General features: G+C 40.2%; 1 protein-coding gene across 1 annotated transcript in view; it reads left to right on the top strand.

Moving 5' to 3' along the window:
• The window catches only part of ZC2HC1A (zinc finger C2HC-type containing 1A), a gene marked incomplete at its 5' end in the record, with an annotated part of 63,181 nt that extends 39,599 nt beyond the window's left edge, over window positions 1–23,582 (top strand). Inside the window, 2 exon segments of the mRNA XM_080647099.1 lie at window positions 2,764–2,871; window positions 21,244–23,582. Of these exon segments, the coding sequence (XP_080503225.1) occupies window positions 2,764–2,871; window positions 21,244–21,409 (274 nt within the window). The 3' untranslated portion in view covers window positions 21,410–23,582.

Here is a 23,582-nt window from a genome sequence, read left to right on the forward strand (position 1 = left end):
TAAGGCCCGAAAAAACGATTTTAGAAAACATTTCATCTAGGGACCTCAGTCTTTTTGTTAGATGGTTATGAATTCCACGTAAAACAGGAAAAGGATGTGAAGTCACTTTGGAACTCTTCCACATAAGACTTCAAGGGTTACTAGTTTGGGCTCCAATACAAGTCTAGCCCTCTCATTTTAACATGAAATTAGGGCCTAATAAATTAAATTACTTATTAAAGTTTGAAAAATATGTTATTAGATAGAGTTCACTTAGGTAACTTTTAAACCATGGTCTACTATCATATATTCTCTTACCATGTATGAAAAGTAATAAATTTAGATATACAATGAAATAAAGATGGAGGATGTCTTGAAGATATTAGCAGTCAACAGCCCTGAGTTATTTTTAAGCAGTTAATGATAAACCCTAGAAGGAAGAATCTGTGCCCTAAGCCAGTTTTCTTCGTACTACTGCTGTCTGTAGGCGCTGAAGCAGATCTCAAAGAAATACTGACTAGCAGTAAGCTAGATTAAGTGCGATTCCAAAATGAAACCTTTTATAACTGCTGGAACTGTATATAGTGGGCAGATTCGACCATGTGAGGCTGGGCAACATGTGTCAAGTGCTGATCAAGATAGTTCTTCCCAGAATCTGAGGATGGTTCTTAACATTCAGATTCTGCCTTTTAGAAGATGTTACCAAAAATACGTGATCGGCATTTAATATGGCGGCTATTATTTATAATCTTATTTTTTCTCTAATTTTTTCCTAATTATTTAAACAACTTTAAATCATTGATATGGTGAAATTGTGTGTGTGTGTGCTCGTGTGTGTGCTCGCATGGGTGGATTTGTATTACCTGTATATCTCATGCACACATTATATGGAAGTGATAGAATTTCTAACAAGACTTGTTTCTAGAACCAAAGTATAAAAAAATGCGTCCTTTCTATTTCTCTTACGACTTTCACTGGAGGGATTGCCATTTATTGGCAATGATTTTTTAGAAATTAAATTCCTAAAAAGGCACAGTAGCAGTTCTGCAACATCCCTAAAGGGGCAATCTAATAGCAGAGTAGAATACACCTCATAGGTGGACTTGCAGTGACTATTTGAGGGCCATTTGATGTCATTGATGTCATCTGTGTACCAAGGTGGAAGGTGATTTTTGTTGAAGTTTGGAAATAATTTAAAGTAACTATTCAAAGCAGCCTCTCTCTGAATGACAACATTGCATATTAAACATAAGGTTTGTAATACCTAAATTCAAGTTAATCATGTAATCATTGTGCAAATTATTTAATCTCTTTGCCTATGAGTTTCTTCAACTTTAAAATGGGAATAATTGGAGATTTTTGTGAAGATTAAATAAAGTTACATATGTATTGTATTTAGCATGTAGTATTCTTTTGAGAAATAGTAGATATGTTACCTACATTATTTTCATGGTAGCTATTTGAAATTTTAGGAAATTATCTTCAACTTTACTGTATAAGTAGACAAGGAAGAATTTTAGCTAAAGTTTAAGAACTTTCTATCTAAAGGAAATTTGAAAAGCATTCTGTTTGTTTATATATCACAACATTGCTTATCTCTGAAATGAAAAGATTCGAGTAAATCTCTAAAGGGGGGCGGGAACGGATACTTTACTGAACGACTAGCCGCTGCTTCAGCAATGCACTTGGCTATGCCATTTTGGTAGTTACTTGGCCACTCTTTGCCTCAGCTGTCACATTTGTAAAGTGCAGTTATTAATTCTACCTACAGCATAGCGGTATTCTGAGGATTAAATACGTTTATATGTAAGGTATATATAAATAAGCTTATTTATAAGAAGATAATTAGAAATATGGCAATAGAAATATAGTACGCACCATTACATAAATGTGAATTTGTAGTAGCAGCATTAGCCATAGTAATAATAATAGTATTATCAGCAGTAGCATTGCGAAATTCTCATATAAATTGCAATTTATATCATGTAACATCCAATAAGATAAGTGAGGATGGTCCCATTTTATAAATTAGGGATCTGGGTCTCTGAGAGGTTGACCACCTTAACAAAGTTGGTTGTAGCAGTTGGGATTTGAATACAGATTCATCTGCATCTCAGAGCCTGTCCTTTCACCATTAACTGTCATACGATCACCTAATTTTCCTTGGATTCCTGAAGTCTCAGAAAGGGAGTCAGGGATGCCCTAACCAAAACTTTCTCACTACAGACAGTGATAGCCCAGACTGTGTACTTAGTGAAATTAAGTTTTTAAAGGGAAAAGTATATTAACCCATTTATTTGAGTTGATATTTCTCACAACAGACTTTCATAAATTGAATATTATTTTTTAAAATAGCTAGCTAATGTTTAAAGTGGGTAGCTAATTATTTTTTATCACATCTCATATGCTTAACATATTATTTAACAATTATTTGTAGGCATTTAACAAATCACATCTTTATTTTGGGGGAACTGTTGATATTAAACTGTAGATAACTTGAAGATTTTCAGAATGATTAACTTAAACATTTCATGTAAAGCATATGTACACATTTTAATTGATTTTATATATCATCAAGAGAATGTTAGTAAATGCAAAATGCTTTGGTTTATCTTTAGTTTTAACTACTATTGTTTTGCATTTTAAAATAATTATTTGAATTTTAATCTTTTGATTTAACCTGTCTACAGTTTCTCATTAATTTTCTAATTATGCAAATAGCAATTTGAGAAATAAATGATTATTATTAAATACTTTTTCATTGCCACCTTTTTCCCTTTCTAGTGCTAACATCAAACCTCGAAATTCCACACCACCTAATTTGGCACGAAATCCTGCCTCAGGTGTCCTTACAAGCAAGAGAAAAACATTTGGTGAGAGTTACATAGCCAGGTATGTTTAGCTCTGGTATTTTAATAACCAAAATAAAAATGAAATATGTGTAGTTTTCCAAGGACCATATACAAAAATATGTATCAGGCTTTGATAGAAAATCTGATTTTTCCTTTGCTTTTTATTTAATCTGGCTTTTAATTTGTATGCTAAAGAAGTAGTTTGGACATAAATAATTTGACCTATACTTTGTAGTTAGAATTATTGTTATAAATGCTCAAGAATAGTTTGTTTGGTTCCACTGGATTAATTTGTATTTTTCATGTCTTTGCTTTTAACTGCAACATGGTTATTTTTATCTCCACAAAGTGAATAATAGACTCTTTAAACCACTGCTGTTGTAATTTTCAGCAGCATTTTAATACAAGTAAACTCCTCCGCTGAGGTTGTGATTATTCATGTACTTCCCTTTCTAACCTGTCCCAATTATGGATATTTTCTTTGTCTCAATTATAGATATTTTTTTATAGACATCCCAGCTTATTCCAGAAATTTTTAAGGCAAGGTACATAAAGATACCATAAGAGAAAGGTACTTAGCTCTCAGAAAAGTAAGGGACAAAAATATAAAGGAAGTTCTAAGAAATTCTTAACTAGAAAAATAACTTAGTTTGGTTTAGTAGCTCAGAGCCTGTAAAAGCAAAGGCAAATTATCGGGTATGAAACGCTCTTTATCCAGGCTTTCTGGTTCTCACAGGTAAACAAACATAAGCACAAAGTTCTTACTTACAAGACATACAGAGAAATTCCAAATTGTACAAACTAGCAATCAATCACCAGTGAGGAAAAAATTAATAAGTATAAGTACCTAATACTTAAAATATTAAAAATCATCAAACATTGACTTATAAAATAAGTCTGCTTAAAGTATGTAAAGGAATAAGAGAGGGCATTGGAATCATTAACAATGACAATATACTGTCACATACTGAACATCTGTGCAAAAGAACTAAATAGAGCTCACCATGAGGAAAAAAATTAAAGACTCAAAATATGGTTTAAATTGTAGATAAGTCACAGCAAAGGAAGAGAGAAGTGAATTAGAGGATAGATTTAAAGACATTATCTTGGGACAAATACAATGCCAAAGAAAACATTTAAAATTTCAATATTTACTAAAAGAGATCGGGATTCTAAGATGCTGCAGAGTAGCTGGAGGCTCCATCTACTTGCTCCCAACCCCACACTGGATTTGTGGATAAACTGCAGAGTGTTAAGCTTGAAAATCAGCTGAAGTGTAGCTGATCTGAAGTATTGCAGGCAGGGAACGTGGAGAAAGGACAGGAGACACAGAGAGGGTGAGCCAACTTGTGCACCTGCATGGCGGGAAGCCTGAGGAAAAGTGTAGCTTTGGAGCCTCCGGCCCCTGGGAGTGTGGGGTCTCAGCCCCATGCAGAGATTCCCCAATCCAGAGCAACAGAGAAGGGAAGGGGAGCCTGTCTGGCATTAGGCAGTGGGAATCAGTGGGGATTTGGTCTACCTGGGAATTTCAGACCGCACCATCCCAGACAAAGAGTGATTTCTTTGTTACGACACCAGCCTGGGAAGTCCACTCAGATCTGTGTCTGTGGGAGGGGCCATGTAGCCAAGACCTGGGCCAGCAGAGGGGTCTGATTGGTACACCCAGAATTGAATGTGAGGAGCCCTTGATTCTCTGGAAGAACTTTGGGGAGAGAGCCAGAAGAGGGCTGGACAATGTGGCGTGGCACAGAGAATTGATCTAGCCCAACTCGAGCTGACAGGCAGTCACCTTCCCCCCACCTGAAAAACTGCTGGGTGTTCCCTATTTTGGAAATCTGCACTGCTATTGCTATGGCTAGGTCTGATGGCACAGAGGACTCGGACTTGGCCTGGTAGGAACATGGGTGGAGGCCCCAACCAGTGGGGGCCAGATGTGCTGAAAGAGTGGAGTGCAAGCTGGGTTGATTTTATTCTATTTTATTTTATGCCCTCCTACTTGGTGTGGCGGGGAGGGGGTGCCAGGGAGCCAGGCATAGATGAGGTATTGTGACCTTGTCTCTGGAATGAGTTCAACCAGTGCAGTCCTTGGAAAGAGAGGAAGTGTCTGCCCCACCCCTATAGACTGTGGGCACCAACCCCAATGCAAGTCTGTTTAAACCACCCTGGCCAGGTCCAGGATACCCCACAGAGCCCAGTTCTATGGGGGAAGGGAGAGCAGCTGTGAACAGAGACATTCAAGGTGCGAGACCAGAGGCAGACCCAGCCTCTGGGATATGGAGCCTCCACCCATGGGACTTCTTGGGGCTCCATCCTGCCAGGCTTCAGTCAGATTGCTGAGGGCCAGGAAGGGACAGCGACTGGCATTAACTTGTACCACAGAACCTTCTGGGAGGCCCTGGACTGGAATACCAAGAGGCCAGACTTGGACAGCATCAGAGCAAAATCCCACCAGGACTGTGAATCATAGCAGAACTGAAATTCATAGCAGAATTTAATGCATGGAAACAAACAGCAAAAATGGGGAAACAAAGAAACAGGCCCCAAATGAAAGAACAGTAGGAATCTCCAGGAAAAGAGCTAAATGAAATGGAGGCAAGCAATTTATTAGAAAGAGTTCAAAGTAATGGTTTTAAGAATGCTCAACAACATGGAAAAGGACATAGAAACCATGAAAAACAACCAGTTGGAAATGAAGAATGACATAGCTGAAATAAAAATACACTGGAAAGAATAAACAGTAGATTAAAGGACATGGAGGATTAAATCAGTGAGTTAGAAAACAAGGTAAAAAAACCCCAATCAGCAGCAAAAAGAAAAAAATAATTAAAAAGCACAAGGCTAGTTTATGGGAACTTTGAGACAACATGAAATGTAGCACTTGCATCTTAGGGTAACCAGAGAGAGTAAAGAAAGTGAGCAAGGGATAGAGAACCCGTTTGAAGATATAATGACAGAAAACTAGTGGAACCTGGTGAAGGTAAAAGCCACACAGGTTCCAAAGCACACAGAGACCCACAACAAGATATATCATAATAAAAATGGCAAACGTTAAGACAAAGAGAAATCTTAAGGGCAGCAAGAGACATTTATTGATAAGGACCTTGCATAAGGTTGTCAGCTGATTTCTCAACAGAAATATTATAGGTGAGAAAGGGATGTCATAAGGTATTCAAAGTAATGAGAAACAAGGATCTGAAACCAAGACTACTCTATCCACAATGGCTGTCATTCAAAATTAAAGGTGAAGTAAAGATCTTCCTAACCTCCTCCCTCGCCTCTCCCCAAAAAAGCTAAAATTTATTACCACCAAACCAGCATTTCAAGAAATGTTAAAGGGATTGCTGGAAGAAAGAGGAGGAGGGGATAGAGGAGAAGGTCTGGAGGGAAAGCGGGGAGGATAGAAAGAGGTACATAGGCATGAGGAATAAAAATGGCAATAAATAAGTAGCTATCGATAATAACCATAAATGTAAATAGGTTAAATACTCCAAAAGACATAGAGTGGCTGAATGGATAAAACATGACCTATAGCTATACTGTCTACAAGAGACCCACCTCAGAACAAAAGAGTTACACAGAATGAAAGTGAAAGGATGAAAAACTTTTTATGCAAATGGAAATGAAAAAAGCAAAAAGCTGGGGTAGCAATACTTATATCTAACACTAGAGGCCCAGTGCACGAAATTTGTGCACTGGTAGGGTCCCTAGCAGCTGCCGGTGGCCAGCCAGTACTCACTCCCTTCCCCTGGCCACCACTGCTAGCTGGGGCCTGCCTCCCTTCCCCTGGCTGGCCCCGATCCCTGGTCGAACCCTCGGACAACCTCCTGGTTGAAGGGACAATTTGCATACTACGTTTTTATTATATAGGATAATAGACTTTAAAATAAAGGCTATATTGAGAGACAATGAAGGTCACTATGTAATACTAAAGGAAACTACATAATACAATCCAACAACAGGATATAACCCTTATAAACATATACACCCAATATAGGATCACCTAAATACATTTAAAAAACCTATTGAAGGACTCTTAGGAGAGACTGATAGCAATTCAGTCATATTAGGGGACTTTAACACCCCACAGGATAGATCTTCCAGACAAAAAATCAATAAGGAAACAGTGACTTTAAACTACACACTAGATAAGATGGATTTAATTGATATTTATAGGACATTTCATCCCAAAGCAGCAGAATATTTATTCTTTTCAAGTGCACATGGAACATTCTCAAAGATAGACCACATGATAGGACACAAAATACGTCTCAACAAGTCCAAGAAGATTGAAATCATACCAAGCATCTTCTTGGATCACGTTGGCATGAAACTGTAAGTCACTACAGTAAAAACACTCAAAAACATTCAAACACATGGAAGCTAAATAGCATGGCATTAAACAATGAATGGGTTACCAATGAGTTCAAGGAAGAAATAAAAAAGTTCTTGGAAACAAATGAAAATGAACATATATCAACTCAAAATCGATGGGACACGGGGAAAGTAGTCCTGAGAGGGAAGTTCATAGCATTACAGGACTACCTCAAGAAACAAGAAAAATCTCCCATAAACAATCTTACCCTACAATTAAAAAAAATAATTAGAAAAAGAACAAGAAAAGCCCAGAGTAAGTGCAAGGAGATAATAAATATCAGAGCAGAAATAAGTGATATAGAAACTAAAAAAACAACAACCCTACAATAAAATAGATCACTGAAACCAAGTGCTGGTTCATCGAAAAGGTAAAAAAGATTGGTGAATCTTTAGCCAGTCTCATCAAGAAACAATGAGAGAGGACCCAAATAAATAAAATCAGGAATGAGAGAGGCGAAGTAACTACTGACATCACAGAAATACAAAAAATTGTAAGAAAATACTATGAGCAACTATATGCCAACAAACTGTACAATCTGGACAAAATAGACAAATTCCTAGAAACATACAATCTTTTATAAATCAGGAAGGATCAGAAAACCTAAATAGACAACTAATGAAATTGAAGCAGTAATAATAAAAAAACTCCTAGCAAACAAAAGTCCTAAACCGGATGGCTTCACAGGCAAGTTTTACCAAACATTCAAAGAACTAGCACCTATTTCCTAAAACTATTCCAAAACATTCAAGAGGAAGGAAGACTTCCAAGCTTTTGTTTATGATGCCAACATTATTATAATTCCCAAACCAGATAAAGACACTACAAAGAAAGAAAATTACCAGGCTAATATCCCTGATGAACACAGATGCTAAAATTCTTTAACAGAATATTAGCAAATAGGATCCAGCAATATATTAAAAAGATCATAAATCATGACCAAGTGAGATTTATCCTGGGGATGCATGGCTGGTACAGTATTCACAAATCAATTAATGTGATAGATCACATAAACAAATGAAGGATAACAGTTACATGATCATATCAATAGATACAGAAAAAGCATTGGACAAATCCAGCACCCATTTATGATAAAAACTCAGCAAATTGGGAATTTAGGGATCATAGCTCAACATAATAAAGGCCATATATGATAAACCTACAGCCAACATAATTTTCTTTTTTTTAACGTCTTATAAGTTTTTTAAATACATTTTTATTGATTTCAGAGAGAAAAGAAGAGGGAGAGAGAGATAGAAACATCAATGAAAAGAGAGAATCATTGATTAGCTGCCTTCTACACATATCCTACTGGGGATTGAGCCACACCCCGGGTATGTACCCTGACCAGGGGATTGAACCATGATCTTCTGTTTCATAGGTCGATGCTCAACCACTGAGCACGCTGGCTGGGAAACATCATTTTCAATGGACAGAAACTAAAAGCATTTCCCTTAAGACTGGGAAGAAGACAGGAATGTCTGTTTTCATTACTCCTATACAATATAGTACTGGAATTCCTAGCCACAGCAATCTGACAATAAGAAAAAATTAAAGGCATCCAAATTGGAAAGGAGGAACTATTATTATGTCATTATTCATACATAGAAATATGATTTTGTACACAGAACACTTTAAAGACTCCACCAAAAAACTACTAGGTTTAATAAATGAATTTGGCAAAGCAGCAGGATACAAAATTAACATCCAGAAATTGATGACATTTTTATACATCAATTCCATACACCATTGCAACAACAACAAAAAGATACCTAGGTAAAAGACCTGTGAAAAAAAGAAATAGAGGAAGATACAAACAAGTGGAAGCATATACTGTGTTCATGAATAGGAAGAATAAACATCATTAAAATGTCCATACTACCCAAAGTAGTGTGCGAAGCGGCAGGCGGCTGGGGAGGAGCCCGCGCCGCTCCACTCATACCGGCCCTGCTGCGCCTGCTGCCACCACTGCTTGGTAAGCTTATTGAGCGGCGCTCCCACTGTGGAAGCCCACTGACCATCAGGGGGCAGCTCCTGCGTTGAGTGTTTGCCCCCTGGTGGTCAGTGCCCGTCATAGTGACCGGTCATTGGGTTGTTAGGTCCTTTGGTTGCTTTGGCTTTTATATATATAGACTAGAGGCCCAGTGCATGAAATTCGTGCACGGGGAGGGGCGTGGTGTCCCTCAGCCCAGCCTGCACCCTCTCCCATCCAGGACTGCTGGCTCCCAACTGCTTGCCGGCCTGCCTTCCTGATTGCCCCTAACCGCTTCTGCCTGCCAGCCTGATCACCCCCTAACCACTCCCCTGACAACCTGATTGATGCCTAACTGCTCCCCTGCCAGCCTGTTTGCCCCTAACTGCCCTCCCCTGAAGGCCTGGTCACCCCTAACTGCCCTCTCTTGCAGGCCTTGCTCCCCCCAACTTCTCTCCCCTACAGGCCTGGGTCCCCCGTAACTGCCCTTCCCTGTAGGCCCGGTCGCCCCCAACTTCCCTCCTCTGCAGGCCTGGTCATCCCTAACTGCCCTCCCCTGCAGGCTTGATCGCCCACAACTGCCCTCCCTTGCAAGCCTGGTGCCTCCCAACTGCCCTCCCCTGCTGGCCATCTTGTGGTGGCCATCTTGTGTCCACATGGGGGCAGCCATTTTTGACCACTTCGGGGCAGCCATCTTTTATGTTGGAGTGATGGTCAATTTGCATATTACTCTTTTATTAGATAGGATAGAGGCCTGGTGCACGGGTGGGGGCCAGCTGGTTTGCCCTGAAGGGTGTCCCAAGTCAGGGTGGGGGTTCCCTTGGGGCGTGGGGTGGCCTGGGCGAGGGGCCTGTGGTGGTTTGCAGGCTGGCCACGCCCCCTGGCAACCCAAGCAGGGGCCCTGGTATCTGGGATTTATTTATCTTCTATAATTGAAACTTTGTAGCCTTGAGCGGAGCCAAGACTCCTGCTCGCTACATGGCTGCAGACTATTTTGTTGGGATTTATTTATCTTCTATAATTGAAACTTTGTAGCCTTGAGTGGAGGCCAAGGCAGGCCAGGGCTGCGGAAGCTTGGCTTCCTCCATCACTGGGGAAACCCAAGCCTCCTGCTCGCTCTGTGGCCGCAGCCATCTTGGTTGGGTTAATTTGCATAGTCGCTCCTGATTGGCTGATGGGCGTGGCTTGTGGGTGTAGCAAAGGTATGGTCAATTTGCATATTACTCGTTTATTAGATAGGATGGGACTACGTCAAAGTAAAAAGCTTCTGCACAGCCAAAGAAACCATCAACAAAAAGAAAAGGGAACCCACTGTATGAGTGAACATTTTTGCCAATGATACAGCTGATAAGGAGTTAATTTTCAAAACCTATAAAAAATTTATGCAACTCAACACCAGGAAGGCAAACAACCAATTAAAAAACTCAGTGGACTGCTGTGTCAGCATGGCTCAATGATTGAGTGTTGACCTTTGAAACAAGAGGTCATGGTTCAATTCCTGGTCAGGGCATATGTCTGGATTGCTTGCTCAATCCCCAGTGTGGGATGTGCAGGAGGCAGCCAATCAATGATTCTCTTTCAACATTGATGTTTCTATCGCCCTCTCCCTCTCCCTTCCTCTCTGAAATCAATAAGAATATATATGTTATTATTTTTTAAATCTTTATTGTTGAAAATATTACATAGGTCCTCCTTTTCCCCCATTAACCTATTCCAGCCCACTCCCATCCTCCCCACCAGGCCCTTACCACCTCATTGTCTGTGTCCATGGGTTATGCATATATGCATACAAGTTCATTGGTTGACCTTTTCCCACCTACCCACTCTTCCCTGCCTTCCCTCTGAGGTACAACAGTATGATCATGCTTCTATGTCTCTAGGTCTATTTTTTAAAAATAAATCTTTATTGTTCAGATTATTACAATTGTTCCTCTTTTTCCCCCCAAAGCTCCCCTCCACCTGGTTCCCACACCCACTGCCCTAACCACCCCCCTCCACTGTCCTCATCCACAGGTGTAAAATTTTTGTCCAGTCTCTTCCTGCACCCCCATACCCTTTTCCCCTGAGAATTGTCAGTCCACTCCCTTTCTATGACCCTGATTCTATTATATTCACCAGTTTACTCTGTTCATCAGATTTTTTTATTCACTTGATTTTTAGATTCACTTGTTGATAGATATGTATTGTTCATAATTTTTATCTTTACCTTTTTCTTCTTCCTCTTCTTAAAGAATACCTTTCAGCATTTCATATAATACTGGTCTGGTGGTGATGAACTCCTTTAGCTTTTTCTTATCTGTGAAGCTCTTTATCTGCCCTTCAATTCTGAATGATAGCTTTGCTGGGTAGAGTAATCTTGGTTGTAGGTTCCTGTTATTCATCACTTTGAATATTTCTTGCCACTCCTTTCTGGCCTGCATAGTTTCTGCCGAGAAATCAGCCGACAGTCGTATGGGTGCTCCCTTGTAGGTAACTAACTGTTTTTCTCTTGCTGCTTTTAATATTCTCTCTTTGTCTTTTGCTCTTGGCATTTTAATTATGATGTGTCTTAGTGTGGTCCTCTTTGGATTCCTTTTGTTTGGGGTTCTCTGCACTTCCTGGACTTGTAAGTCTATTTCTTTCACCAGGTAGGGAAAGTTTTCGGTCATTATTTCTTCCAATAGGTTTTCAGTATCTTGCTCTCTCTCTTCTTCTGGCACCCCCATAATTTGGATGTTGGTACGCTTGAAGTTGTCCCAGAGGCTCCTTACACTATCTTCATATTTTTGGATTCTTTTTTCTTTTTGCTTTTCCATTTGAGTGTTTTTTGCTTCTTTGTATTTCAAATCTTTGACTTGATTCTTGCAAACCTCTAGTCTGCTGTTGGATCTCTGTATAATATTTTTTATTTCAGTCAGTGTATGCTTAATTTCTAGTTGGTCCTTTTTCATATCCTCGAGGGTCTCGCTAAATTTATTGGCCTTTTCTAGAAAATTCTTGAAAAACCTTATAACCGTGGTTTTGAACTCTATATCCAGTCGTTTGCTTTCCTCCATTTCTTTCATTTGTGATCTTTTTCTTTGTCTCCGCATTTTGGCTGCTTCCCTGAGTTGATAGAGTGGCTTTGTGTGCTAAGTGTCCTATAGGGCCCAGTGGCTCAGCCTCCCCAGTTACCTGAGGTGGACACTCTTGGTGCACCCCTTTGTGGGCTGTGTGCACAGTCTTGTTGGTATCACTGGGAGGAATTGACCTCCAGGCCAACTGGCTGTGAGGATCAGCTGTGTCTACGATGGTTGAACTTCTGTGCTGGAGACACCCTTATTGGGAGAAGACTTGCAAAAGCCTCTGTGCTCAGCTTGGATGGGGTGGAGTCTGAGGGCGGAGCAGACAGCATTGGTTTCCCATCAGCTCTGCCCTAATAGGCCCCTGTGTCTCAGTGTCCCATGGTAATCACTGCAAGCACCACTGAGAGAAAGCTGCCTCTGAGTTCTGCCCGCTGCCAGACAGTCAATTTTCTTCCCGAATGAGTCTGGGTCCCCAGTGTCTCGCCCGGAACTGGAGTTCAGTGCAGTCAGGAGCTTTTGTCTCCCTCCCGCTTGAGAAAGCCAGCTGCGTACTCAGTTGTCCACCCTCTCCGCGGGAGCACCTCGGTACCTCTGCCTTCCGCAGTTCCTCTGAGTCTCAGTGTGCTTTTCTCTTTCCTGACAGTCCAGTTTCACCCCATATGAGTCTGGGTCCCCAGAGTCTTGCCATGAACTGGAGTTCAGTGCAGTTGGGAGCTTTTGTCTCCCTCCCGCTTGAGAAAGCCAGCTGTGCACTCTGTTGCCAGTCCTCTTTGTGTGCGTCTCAGTACCTCTGTCTCCTGCAGGTCCTCTGAGTCTCAGTGTGCTTTTCTCTTTCCTTCTAGTTGTAGAATTTCCACTCAGCCAGCCTTCCTGTGGTTCTGGATGATGTCCGTTTTGTCTTTTTGTTGTAGTTGAAATTGTTGTGCAAGGCAGCAGCTTAGGTGTTTACCTATGCCGCCATCTTGGTTTCTCCCTCTGGGTCTACTTTTGATCATCAGTTTGTTTGGTTCATTAGATTCCACATATGAGTGAGATCATGTGATACTTATCTTTCTCTGACTGGCTTATTTTGTTCAGCATAATACTCTCCAGGTCCATCCATGCTGTTGCAAATGGTAAGAGTTTTCTCTTTTATTGCTGCGAAATATTCCATTGTGTAAATGTACCAAAGTTTTTTTATCCAATCATCTGCTGATGGGCACTTAGGCTGTTTCCACATCCTAGCTATTCTAAATTGTGCTACTATGAACATAAGGGTGCATATATTCTTTATGATGAGTGTTTCAGGTTTCTTAGGATATATTCCTAGAAATGAGATCACTGGATCAAATGGGAGTTCTATTTTTAATTTTTTGAGGAAAGCCCATACTGTTTTCCAGAGTGCTATGAGAGATGTCTGAGATTTTGTTGCCTATGGTTTCTTCGAGGACTTTTATGGTTTCATGTCGTACATTTAAGTCTTTTTATCCATTTTGAGTTTATTTTTGTGTATGGTGTAAGTTGGTGGTCTAGTTTCATTTTTTTACCTGTACCTGTTCAATTTCCCCAATACTATTTATTGAAGACACTGTCTCCGCTCCAATGTATGCGCTTGCCTTCTTTATTAAATATTAATTGAGCATAGTGGCTTGGTTGATTTCTGGTTTCTTTATTCTGTTCTACTGGTCTATATGCCTGTTTTTGTGTCAGTACTAGGGTGTTTTGAGCACAGTAGCTTTGTAGTATAACTTGATATCTGGTATTGTGATTCCTCCAACTTTGTTCTCTCTCAAGATTGCTGTGACTATTCGGGGTCTTTTTTGGTTCCATATAAATTTTTGGAGTGTTTGTTCTAGGTCTGTGAAATATGCTGTTGGTATTTTAATAGGGATTTCATTGAATCTGTAAATTGCTTTGGGTAATACGGACATTTTAGTGATGTTGATTCTATTTATCCATGAACATGGTATATTCTTCCACTTGTTTATATCTTCCTCTATCGTTCTGTAGTTTTTGGAGTACAGGTCTTCTACCTTCTTGACTAAGTTTATTCCTAAGTATCTTAATTTTTTTGTTGCAATGGTAAATGGGATTTTTATTTTTTTAATTTTCTCTTTCAGAGAGTTCACTAATCCTATATAATAAAAGCCTAATATGCAAATGGACCAAATGGTGGAATGACTGGTGGAACAATTGGTTGCTATGATGTGCACTGACCACCAAGGGGCAGGTGCTTAACTCAAGAGTTGCCCCAAGCCCACAGGCCCCAGGCCAGCCAAGGTGGGTGCCAGCGGGGTCCTCCGATCATCCCACCAGTCACTCCACAGATCGGCCCTGATTGCCGGCCAGGCCTAGGGACCCTACCCTGTACAAATTTCATGCACTGGGCCTCAAGTGGTATATAAAAATGGTATGGATTTTGGGGTATTAATTTTGTATCCTGCTATGTTTCCAAATTCATTTATTAAATCTAGTAGTTTTTTGATGGAATCTTTAGGGTTTTCTGTTTACAGTACCATGTCATCTGTGAATAATGAGAGTTGTACTTCCTCCTTTCCAATTTGGATGCCTTTTGTGTCTTCTTCTTGTCTGATCACTATGGCCAGAACTTACAGTACTTTGTTGAACAAGACTCATGAAGGAGGGCATCCCTTTCTTGTTCCTGTTCTTAGGGGAAATGGTTTTAGTTTTTGCCCATGAAGTATAATGTTAGCTGTAGGTTTGTCATCTATGGCCTTTATTATGTTGAAGTATGATCCCTGTATTCCCACTTTGCTGAGACTTTTTATAAAAAAAGGGTGTTGGATTTTTTTTTTTCTGAATGCTTTTTCTGCATCAATTTATATGGTCTATGATTTTTGTCTTGTAGTCTGTTTATGTGCTGTATCACAGTTATTGATTTGCAAATATTGTATCAGCTTTGCATCCCTGGAATATATTCCACTTGGTCATGATGTATGATCTTTTTATTTTATTTTATTAAAATACTAGTAGCCCTGTGCACGAATCCGTGTGCTAGTAGCTCTCTGCGGGGCCTGGCTACTCTGTGCCCACTGCCCAGAGGCTCTTTGTAGCCCAGAGGCCCATCCACGGCTGGGCACGGAATGCTTGGCAGCGATGAAGCAAGCATCCATCTGGCCGCTCACGCTGCCCACTCTCAGCGGCTGCCTTTGCCCCCTGGGACTGGGGGACTCTGACAGGGCTGAAAGGACTGGGTGCCACCATCTTGTGGCTATGAGCACCACCATCTTTGTGACAGAGTGATGGTTAATTTGCATATTACGCTTTTATTAGATAGGATATTTCTTTATTGATTTCAGAGAGGAAGGGAGAAGGAGAGAGAGATAGAAACATCAATGATGAGAGAGAATCATTGATATGCTGCCTCCTGCATGCCCCCTACTGGGGATTGAGCCCGCAACCCAGGCATGTGCCGTTGGCTGGAATCGAACCTGGGACCCTTCAGTCTGCAGGCTGACACTCTATCCACTGAGCCAAGCTGGCTGGATGGTCTTTTTAATGTATTGCTGGATCCAATTTGCGAATATTTTATTGAGGATTTTAGTGTCTGTGTTCATCAGGGATATTGCCCTGTAGTTCTATTTCTTTGTCATGTCTTTATCTTAATTTGGCATTAGGGTAATGCTGACCTCATAGCAAGAGTTTGGAAGTGTTCCTTCCTCTTGAATTTTTTTGAATAGTTTGAGGAGGATAGGTGTTAGTTCTTCTTTGAATATTTGGTAAAACTCCCCTGTGGAGCCATCTAGACCAGGGCTTTTGTTTGCTGGGAGGTTTTTGATTACTGCTTCAATTTCATTACTAATTATCTGCCTATTCAAGTTTTCTGATTCTTCCTGATTGAGTTTTGGAAGGTGGTATTTTTCCAGGAATATGTCCATTTTGTCCAGTTTGTCCTGTTTATTGGAATGAAATAGTTCATAGTATTTTAATATCCTTTGTATTTATGTGGGGTCAGTTGTTACTTCACCTCTTATGTTTCTGATTTTGTTTAGTTGATTCCTCTCTCCTTGTTTTCTGGTGAGTTTGGCTAAAGGTTCATGAATCTTATTAATCCTTTCCAAGAACCAGCTCTTGGTTTATTAATCTTTTGTATTATTTTTTTTGGTGTCTGTGTCATTTATTTTCTTACTGATCTTTATTATTTCCTTCCTTCTACTTATTCTAGCCTTTTCTTGTTCTCTTTCTGATTCTTTAAGTTGTAGTGTTAGATAACTTATTACCCGTTTTTCTTTAGGTTGGCTGTAGTGCTATAAACTTCTCTCTCATGACTGCTTTCACTGTGTCCCATGGGTTTTGGATTGATGTGTGTTTATTTTCATCTGTCTCTAGGATGTCTTTTATTTCTTCTTTGATCTCTTTGGCAACCCATTCATTGTTTCATAGCATGCTAGTTAGCCTCCATGTGTTTGATTGTTTTTGAGCATTTTTATTGTAGCTGTTTTCTAATTTCATGCCATTGTGGTCTGAGAAGAAGCTTGATATTATTCAATCTTCTTGAATTTGTAGAGACTCAGCTTGTGTCCTAACATGTGGTATATCTTTGAAATTGACCCATGTGTACTTGAGAAGAATGTATATTTCGTAGCTTTGTGGTGAAATGTTCTGAAGATATCAATTAGATCCAATTAGAGTGTCATTTAGGATTGCTGTTTCCTTATTGATTTTTGTCTAGAAGATTTATCCAGTGATGTCAGTGGGGTATTAAAGTCCCCTACTATGATTGTATTGCTATCAATCTCTCCCTTGATAGCCTCCAGAAGGTTTTTTTAAAAATATATTTAGCCGAAACCGGTTTGGCTCAGTGGAGAGAGCGTCGGCCTGCGGACTGGAGGGTCCCGGGTTCGATTCCGGTCAAGGGCATGTGCCTTGGTTGCGGGCACATCTCCAGTGGGGGGTGTGCGGGAGGCAGCTGATCGATGTTTCTCTCTCATCGATGTTTCTGGCTCTCTGTCCCTCTCCCTTCCTCTCTGTAAAATATCAATAAAATATATTTAAAAAAATATATATTTAGATACTCCTATATTGGGTGCATATACACAGAGTGGTCAGATTATTATGATCTTTGAACGCATAATAATCTAGCCTCTCAGTGTGTGTGTGTGTGTGTGTGTGTGTGTGTGTGTGTGTGTGTGTATTAGAGGCCCAGTGCATGAATTCGTGCATGGGTGGGGTCCGGCCAGCCTGGCCAGGGGGAGGGGATATGGGCGGTTGGCCAGCCTGCCTGCTGGTCGAACTCCTGGTCGAGGAGACAATTTGCATATTAGCCTTTTATTATATAGGATATATACTGAGTGGCCAGATTATTCATTCAGAGATCATAATAATCTGGCCACTCAGTGTATGTGTACCAGAGTTATAGCCTCTTATTATATTGCTCCATTTAGTATTATGAAGTGGCCTTCCTTATCTATTGCTTTGGCCTTCACTTTCAGGTCTATTTTGTCAGATATAAGTATTGCTACCCCAGCTTTTTTTCATTTTCATTAGCATGGAAAATTTTTTTCCATCCTTTCAATTTCAGTTTGTATGCGTCCTTTGCTCTACGGTGTGTGTCTTGTAGACAGCATATATATGGGTCATGTTTTCTTATCAATTCAGCTACCCTATGTGTTTTGATTGGAGCATTTAATCTATTTACAGTTAAGGTTATTATTGACTAGAGGCCCAGTGCATGGAATTCCTGTACCTGGGAGGGGGGGTCCCCTCAGCCCGGCCTGTGCCCTCTTGCAGTCCAGGACCCCTCAAGGGATGTCCGACTGACAGCTTAGGCCTGCTCCCTAGTGGACCTAAGCCATCAGTCGGACCTCCTTAGCACTCCCACGGAGGCGGAAGAGGCTCCTGCCACCACCGTTGTGCTTGCCAGCCTTGAGCCCAGTTTCTGCCTCCCCTCTGTGGGAGTGCACTGACTGCCAGGGGGCAGCTCCTGCTTTGAGCGTCTGCCCCCTGGTGGTCAGTGCACGTCATAGTGACCGGCCGTTCCGCCGTTTGGTCAGTTTGCATATTAGCCTTTTATTATATAGGATAGGTACTTGTTTGTTGCCATTTTTATTCTTTATACCTGTGTTTCTTCTTCTCTTTCTATTCTTTTTACAACAGTCCCTTTAGCATTCCTTGGATTGCTAGTTTGGTGGTAATAAACTCTTCATCTTTTTTGTCTGTCTAGCCTGATTTCACCTTCAATTTTTAATGATAACCTTGCTGGATAGAGTAGTCTTGGATTCAGTCCCTTGCTTTTCATCACTTTGTATACTTCATTCCATTCCCTTTTCGCCTGATGTGTTTCTGTTGAGAAATTAGTTGATAGTTTAATGGGAGAGCCCTTGTAGGTAACTTTCTGTCCCTCTCATGCAGCCTTTAATATTCTTTCTTTCTCTTTTACATTTGCCAATTTAATTATGATGTGTCTTGGTGTAGGTCTTTTTGGATTCATCTTGATTGGGACTCTCTGTGTTTCATGGACTTTTGTGACTTTTTCTTCCTCAAGTCAGGGAAGTTTTCTGTTATTATATCTTCAAACAGGTTTTCTCTTCCTTTCTCAGCTTCTTCTCCTTCTGACACCCACGTTATGCAGATATTGTTTCATTTTATGTTGTCCAAAAGCTCCCTTAAACTCTCCTCTTGCAGGAGGCAGCAGATCAATGATTCTCTCTTGTCGCTGATGTTTTTGTCTCTGTCTCTCTCCCTTCCTTTCTGAAATCAATAAACATATATTTTTTTAAAAATCCAAAGGACCGGAATAGACACTTCTCCAATGAGGACAAACCATTGGCCAATAGACATGTGAAAAAATGCTCAATGTCACTATTCATCAGAGAGATGTCAATTAAAAGTACACTGTGGTATCACCTCACACCTGCCAGAATGGCTACCATCAATAAATCAACAAACATCAAGTGCTGGTGAGAATGTGGAGGGAAAGGAACCCTAGTATACTGCTGGTTGGAATGCAGACTGGTGCAGCCTCTGTGGAAAACAGTTTGGAGTTTCCTCAAAAAAGTTAAAAATGTATCTACCATTTGACCTAGCAATCCCACTTCTGGGAATACATTCTAAGAAACCCAAAACACCAATCAGAAAGAATACATGCACCCCCATGTTCATTGCAGCTTTATTTACAATTAGGGGCCCAGTGTATGAATTCGTGCACCTTGAACTGTGGGCCACAAGGCTGTGGTGGGCACAGGGGCGAGTCTTGGCCCATCCTCTGCGCCCCTGCCTGGTCCCTCCTACCACAGCCCCCGGTCCCCTGTCTGCCAGCAGCCCCGCTCCCACTGCCACTGCTCCCATGTGCTGACGGCGCCAGCTGGTGCGAGCGGCAGCTGCTTCCCCAATCGCTCCTTAGGAGCCGGGGGAGGTGGAGAAGCCCTCAGGGGTGGTAGGGGCCAGCAGCCACCACTCGCACCTGCTGACAGTACCGAGTGATTAGAGCCGGCGTCGGGCGCCAGCAGAGAGTGCGAGTGGTGGCTCTAGTGCCAGCAGTGGGTGCTAGTGGGGCCGGCACCGGCAGCAGGTGCGAGCATCGGGCGGGACCATGGTGCGTGGGAGCAAAGAATTTTCAGTAACCACCAGAGGCTCTCCCTGATGACAGCAACCGGTGCCCTGCCTTGGTTTGGCATCCCCGCTCACCTGCTCCACCATCCCACCGCAGCTGATGCCTGCCATATTCCATGCGTGCCCCCCTGGTGGTCAGCGCACGTAATAGCGACCAGTTATTCAGTTGTTCGGTTATTCCGCCGTTTGGTCTATTTGCATATTAGGGTTTTATATATATAGATAGCTAAGATCTGTAAACAGCCCAAGTGCCCATCAGCAGATGAGTGGATAAAAAAGCTGTGGTACATACACACCATGGAATACTATGCAGTTGAAACAAAAAAGGATCTCTTACCCTTTGTGACAGTATGGAGCGACCTGGAGAGTATTATGCTAAGTAAATTAAGCCAATCAAGGACAGATAAGTATCACATGATCCCACTTATTTGTGGAATCAATGAACAAAAATAAGTCCAGAGACAAGGAGAAGGTAACTTTAGTAAAGCTAGCAGACAGGGATGTAAAATACAGCATAGGGAATGTAGTCAATAATCTATAATAATAAAAGCATAATACGCTAATTAGACCGGACAGCTGAACGTCCTTCCGGATGTCCTTCCGGACAAAGCTGCAGTGACTGTTAGGGCTGAGGGCAGACAGCCGCAGTTACTGCGAGGGCTGAGGGCAGGCAGCCGCGGCTGGGTGATGGGGGCGGTGCCTTCCCCTGATCAGCCTGGTCGCCTCCCACAGAGGGAGGCCAGACTGCGGCTTAGGCCCGCTCCCCTTAGGGCTCCTGGACTGTGAGAGTGGGCAGTCTGGGCTGAGGGCCCCCCACCTTCCCCATTCCATGAATTTTTGTGCACTGGGCCTCTAGTAGTGTAATAATTATGGTGTCAGATGGGTAGTAGACTTACTGGGATGATCACTTTGTAAATTACATAAATGTCTAACCACTATGTTGTGCACATGAAACTAATATATTATTGTACGTTAAATGTAACTGAAAAATAAAGTAAAAATTTAAGAAGATAGGAAGGAAGAAAATAAAAACTTGACATTATGATTATACAGATTTAGAAATGTAAAGGCCAAAAGCAGCAGGAAGGTCAAATTATGGTTTTATTCTTTTCCATGCATCATTAAATAACAGCTGGGTGCATTCCAAAGACTAGAACCTTTATTGTTAGTGACAAAATTCACAACAAAGAGTATGTTTCTTCAGAGATGAGATTGTTTTTCAGAGAGTAGATCAGAATGGACGTAAAGTTCTAAAAACAAACTTATGCTGTCTGGCAAATGGGATACCTCGGATACATAATTCAAATAAAGAAATCTGTAATTCTAAAAAAGAAAAAATAAATAAGAGTGTTTTCTTAATCTGAACTGGAAGTGAGATGAAGCAAGTTTTCAGTCATGCTTAATGTTAGCCCTGTTTCCAAGAGCTATGGGGGTTGAAACAGCTGATGTGAGCTTTTTTCTGTACTCCTCCAGGCCAGATGGCGACTATGTATCTTCACTCAATGGTGGAAACATGAAAGGCATTGAAGGAAGTTCATCTGGACACTTACCCAAATTCTGCCATGAGTGTGGGACTAAGTACCCTGTGGAATGGGCCAAGTTTTGCTGTGAATGTGGCATTCGAAGAATAGTTCTGTGAACAAAGTACCAAATGAAAGAGCGAAGTCCAGAGTTTGATGACTGTTACTGCTTCCAGCCAGAGCACTTCCTCTAGTTATTTTGTGCTAAAATTGATACACTTTTCCAGCAATTTTTGGAACATAATCTCCTTGCTATATAATGTGTGTGGCGTGTGTGTGTATATATGTGTACATATACTGTATATAATAAATACCTATTATTCCAAACTGTGCCAGTCAAGAAAATACTCATCTGTTGGAAAATAATTTCAAGTGGAATCATTAGCTTAGGTATTCCTCTTCTGTTGTTGTTAAAACACATTACGTATACTATACAAATCCTCAAACTCTAGTGCTTAGCCCTTCAAGCTTTAGGATGATCATTACTTTGAGCAAAAAATCAGAATAAACATTTTATTATTGGTGCCTATTTTCAGACAGTATCCATGATAGTTGGATGGGATGCTTGGAATTTTGGAATTGAGAATATTTTTAGTTGCAATTAGTTATGTGAGGTCATTTTGCAGTAGTGCTCTTCAACAATTTTATAAATTTTTTAAAAAAATAAGTTCTGTGTTACCCTTTACTCAGTGTATGATTATATAATTTAAATATTTTTACTCATGCTCTCAAAATGTAATTATGCAATTTCCTTTTTGGAGACACAAGGCTAAAAATAAAAATCTTATTCTAGGTATAACAAATTTTTACCTCTGTGTCTGCATCTTCAAATTTCAGTTCTTTCTTTTCCATAACCTAATATCTAACGAATAGTTTTATTATTATTTTTTATTATTATGTTTTAACCCTCACCCGTTTTTCATTGATTTTTTTAAAGAGAGAATGAAAGGGGGAGGGAAGAGACAGACCGAAACACTGATGTGAGAGAGACACATCGGTTGTTTGCCTCCTGCACACCCCGACCAGGGCCAGCAGCCTACATCTGAAGCATGTGCCCTTGACTGGAATTGAACCTGGGACCCTTCAGTCCGCAGGCTGAGGCTCTATCCAATGCACCAAACTGGCTAGGGCTATGGAATAGTTTTAATTTACTACTTCATTTTTGCAAAGTTTGAAAATGGTAATTAATAAAAGATGCAAAAATTTTCTTCAAATTCTCTCATGTTTATTTCTGTGCATCGGAATGTAGAAGAAATTACTTTAGTGGATTTTAAAACAAACCACCTCACCAAATAAATAATAATTTTGGTAATAATTATCAGTGGCGGGCATGCAGGTAAAAAAATTTGAATTTTAGTCTCTTGAAGTATAGTTAGATGTACTTATGAGTAGGTTAAGAGAATATCTAATGTTTCCTACTCACATTTTCTTTTTAGTTTTTCATGTTGAAACACCATTCTCATCACAATAAAAAGCCACTGAAAATGCATTGCTTTAATACATACCTGACATGTAATTAAGCATTCACAAAAATTTAATTATACTTCTTTCCTTTGACTAAAATACATCATGTAATCATTGTCACACTCAGTGTAGCATAGTATATAGTAGTAAATCTCTTTGCTTGTGTAGCCATATTCAGTGATTCAGTAGTAATTCAGTACAACTCTATTGTAAATATATAAGCAAATCTTTTATAGGCAATTCCTAGCTTCTTGTTTTTGATTCTATTAAACTATAAGGATCAATGTAGAAATTCGTGGCTTATAAATTTCCCTGAAATTTATTTATGCTTATACTTTATAATTTTATTCATTAGTTGTTCTTTTTATTCAGGCAGGGGATATAAACTTAATGTAATGGGAATTGTCATTTTATTTACATTAGAGTTTCAACCCTGAATTTTTATTAAATTATTTCTGGTTGTCTTTACTCAGTTATGTTGGTCAAAAGAGTTTCATGAATCATGAAACGTGTTATGACAATATTTAAATACGTTTTTATATTACTTGCATATATCATTCTCACAATGATTTGTCATGCATTAGTTTGGTTTTTAAGAAAATTTCCTAGATCTATGCATCATTTATTTATTTTCACAAGCATTTGCCAGTGGTAGAATTTAAGATTATAAGCTTAAATTAAAACATAAAAAATTTCTTACACATTACTTTTGAAGTTATTAGCCTGAAAAAGTAAGATGATTATAATTGCTGTTGTCTCCTGTTCCTTCTATGGGTTTTATTACAAATAAGTTTTCATTTTTGCACCTATTCAATAAAGACATGAGGC

Source organism: Plecotus auritus (genome assembly GCF_963455305.1).
Source record: "Plecotus auritus genome assembly, chromosome: 11".
In the NCBI taxonomy this organism is placed as follows: Eukaryota; Metazoa; Chordata; class Mammalia; order Chiroptera; family Vespertilionidae; genus Plecotus; species Plecotus auritus.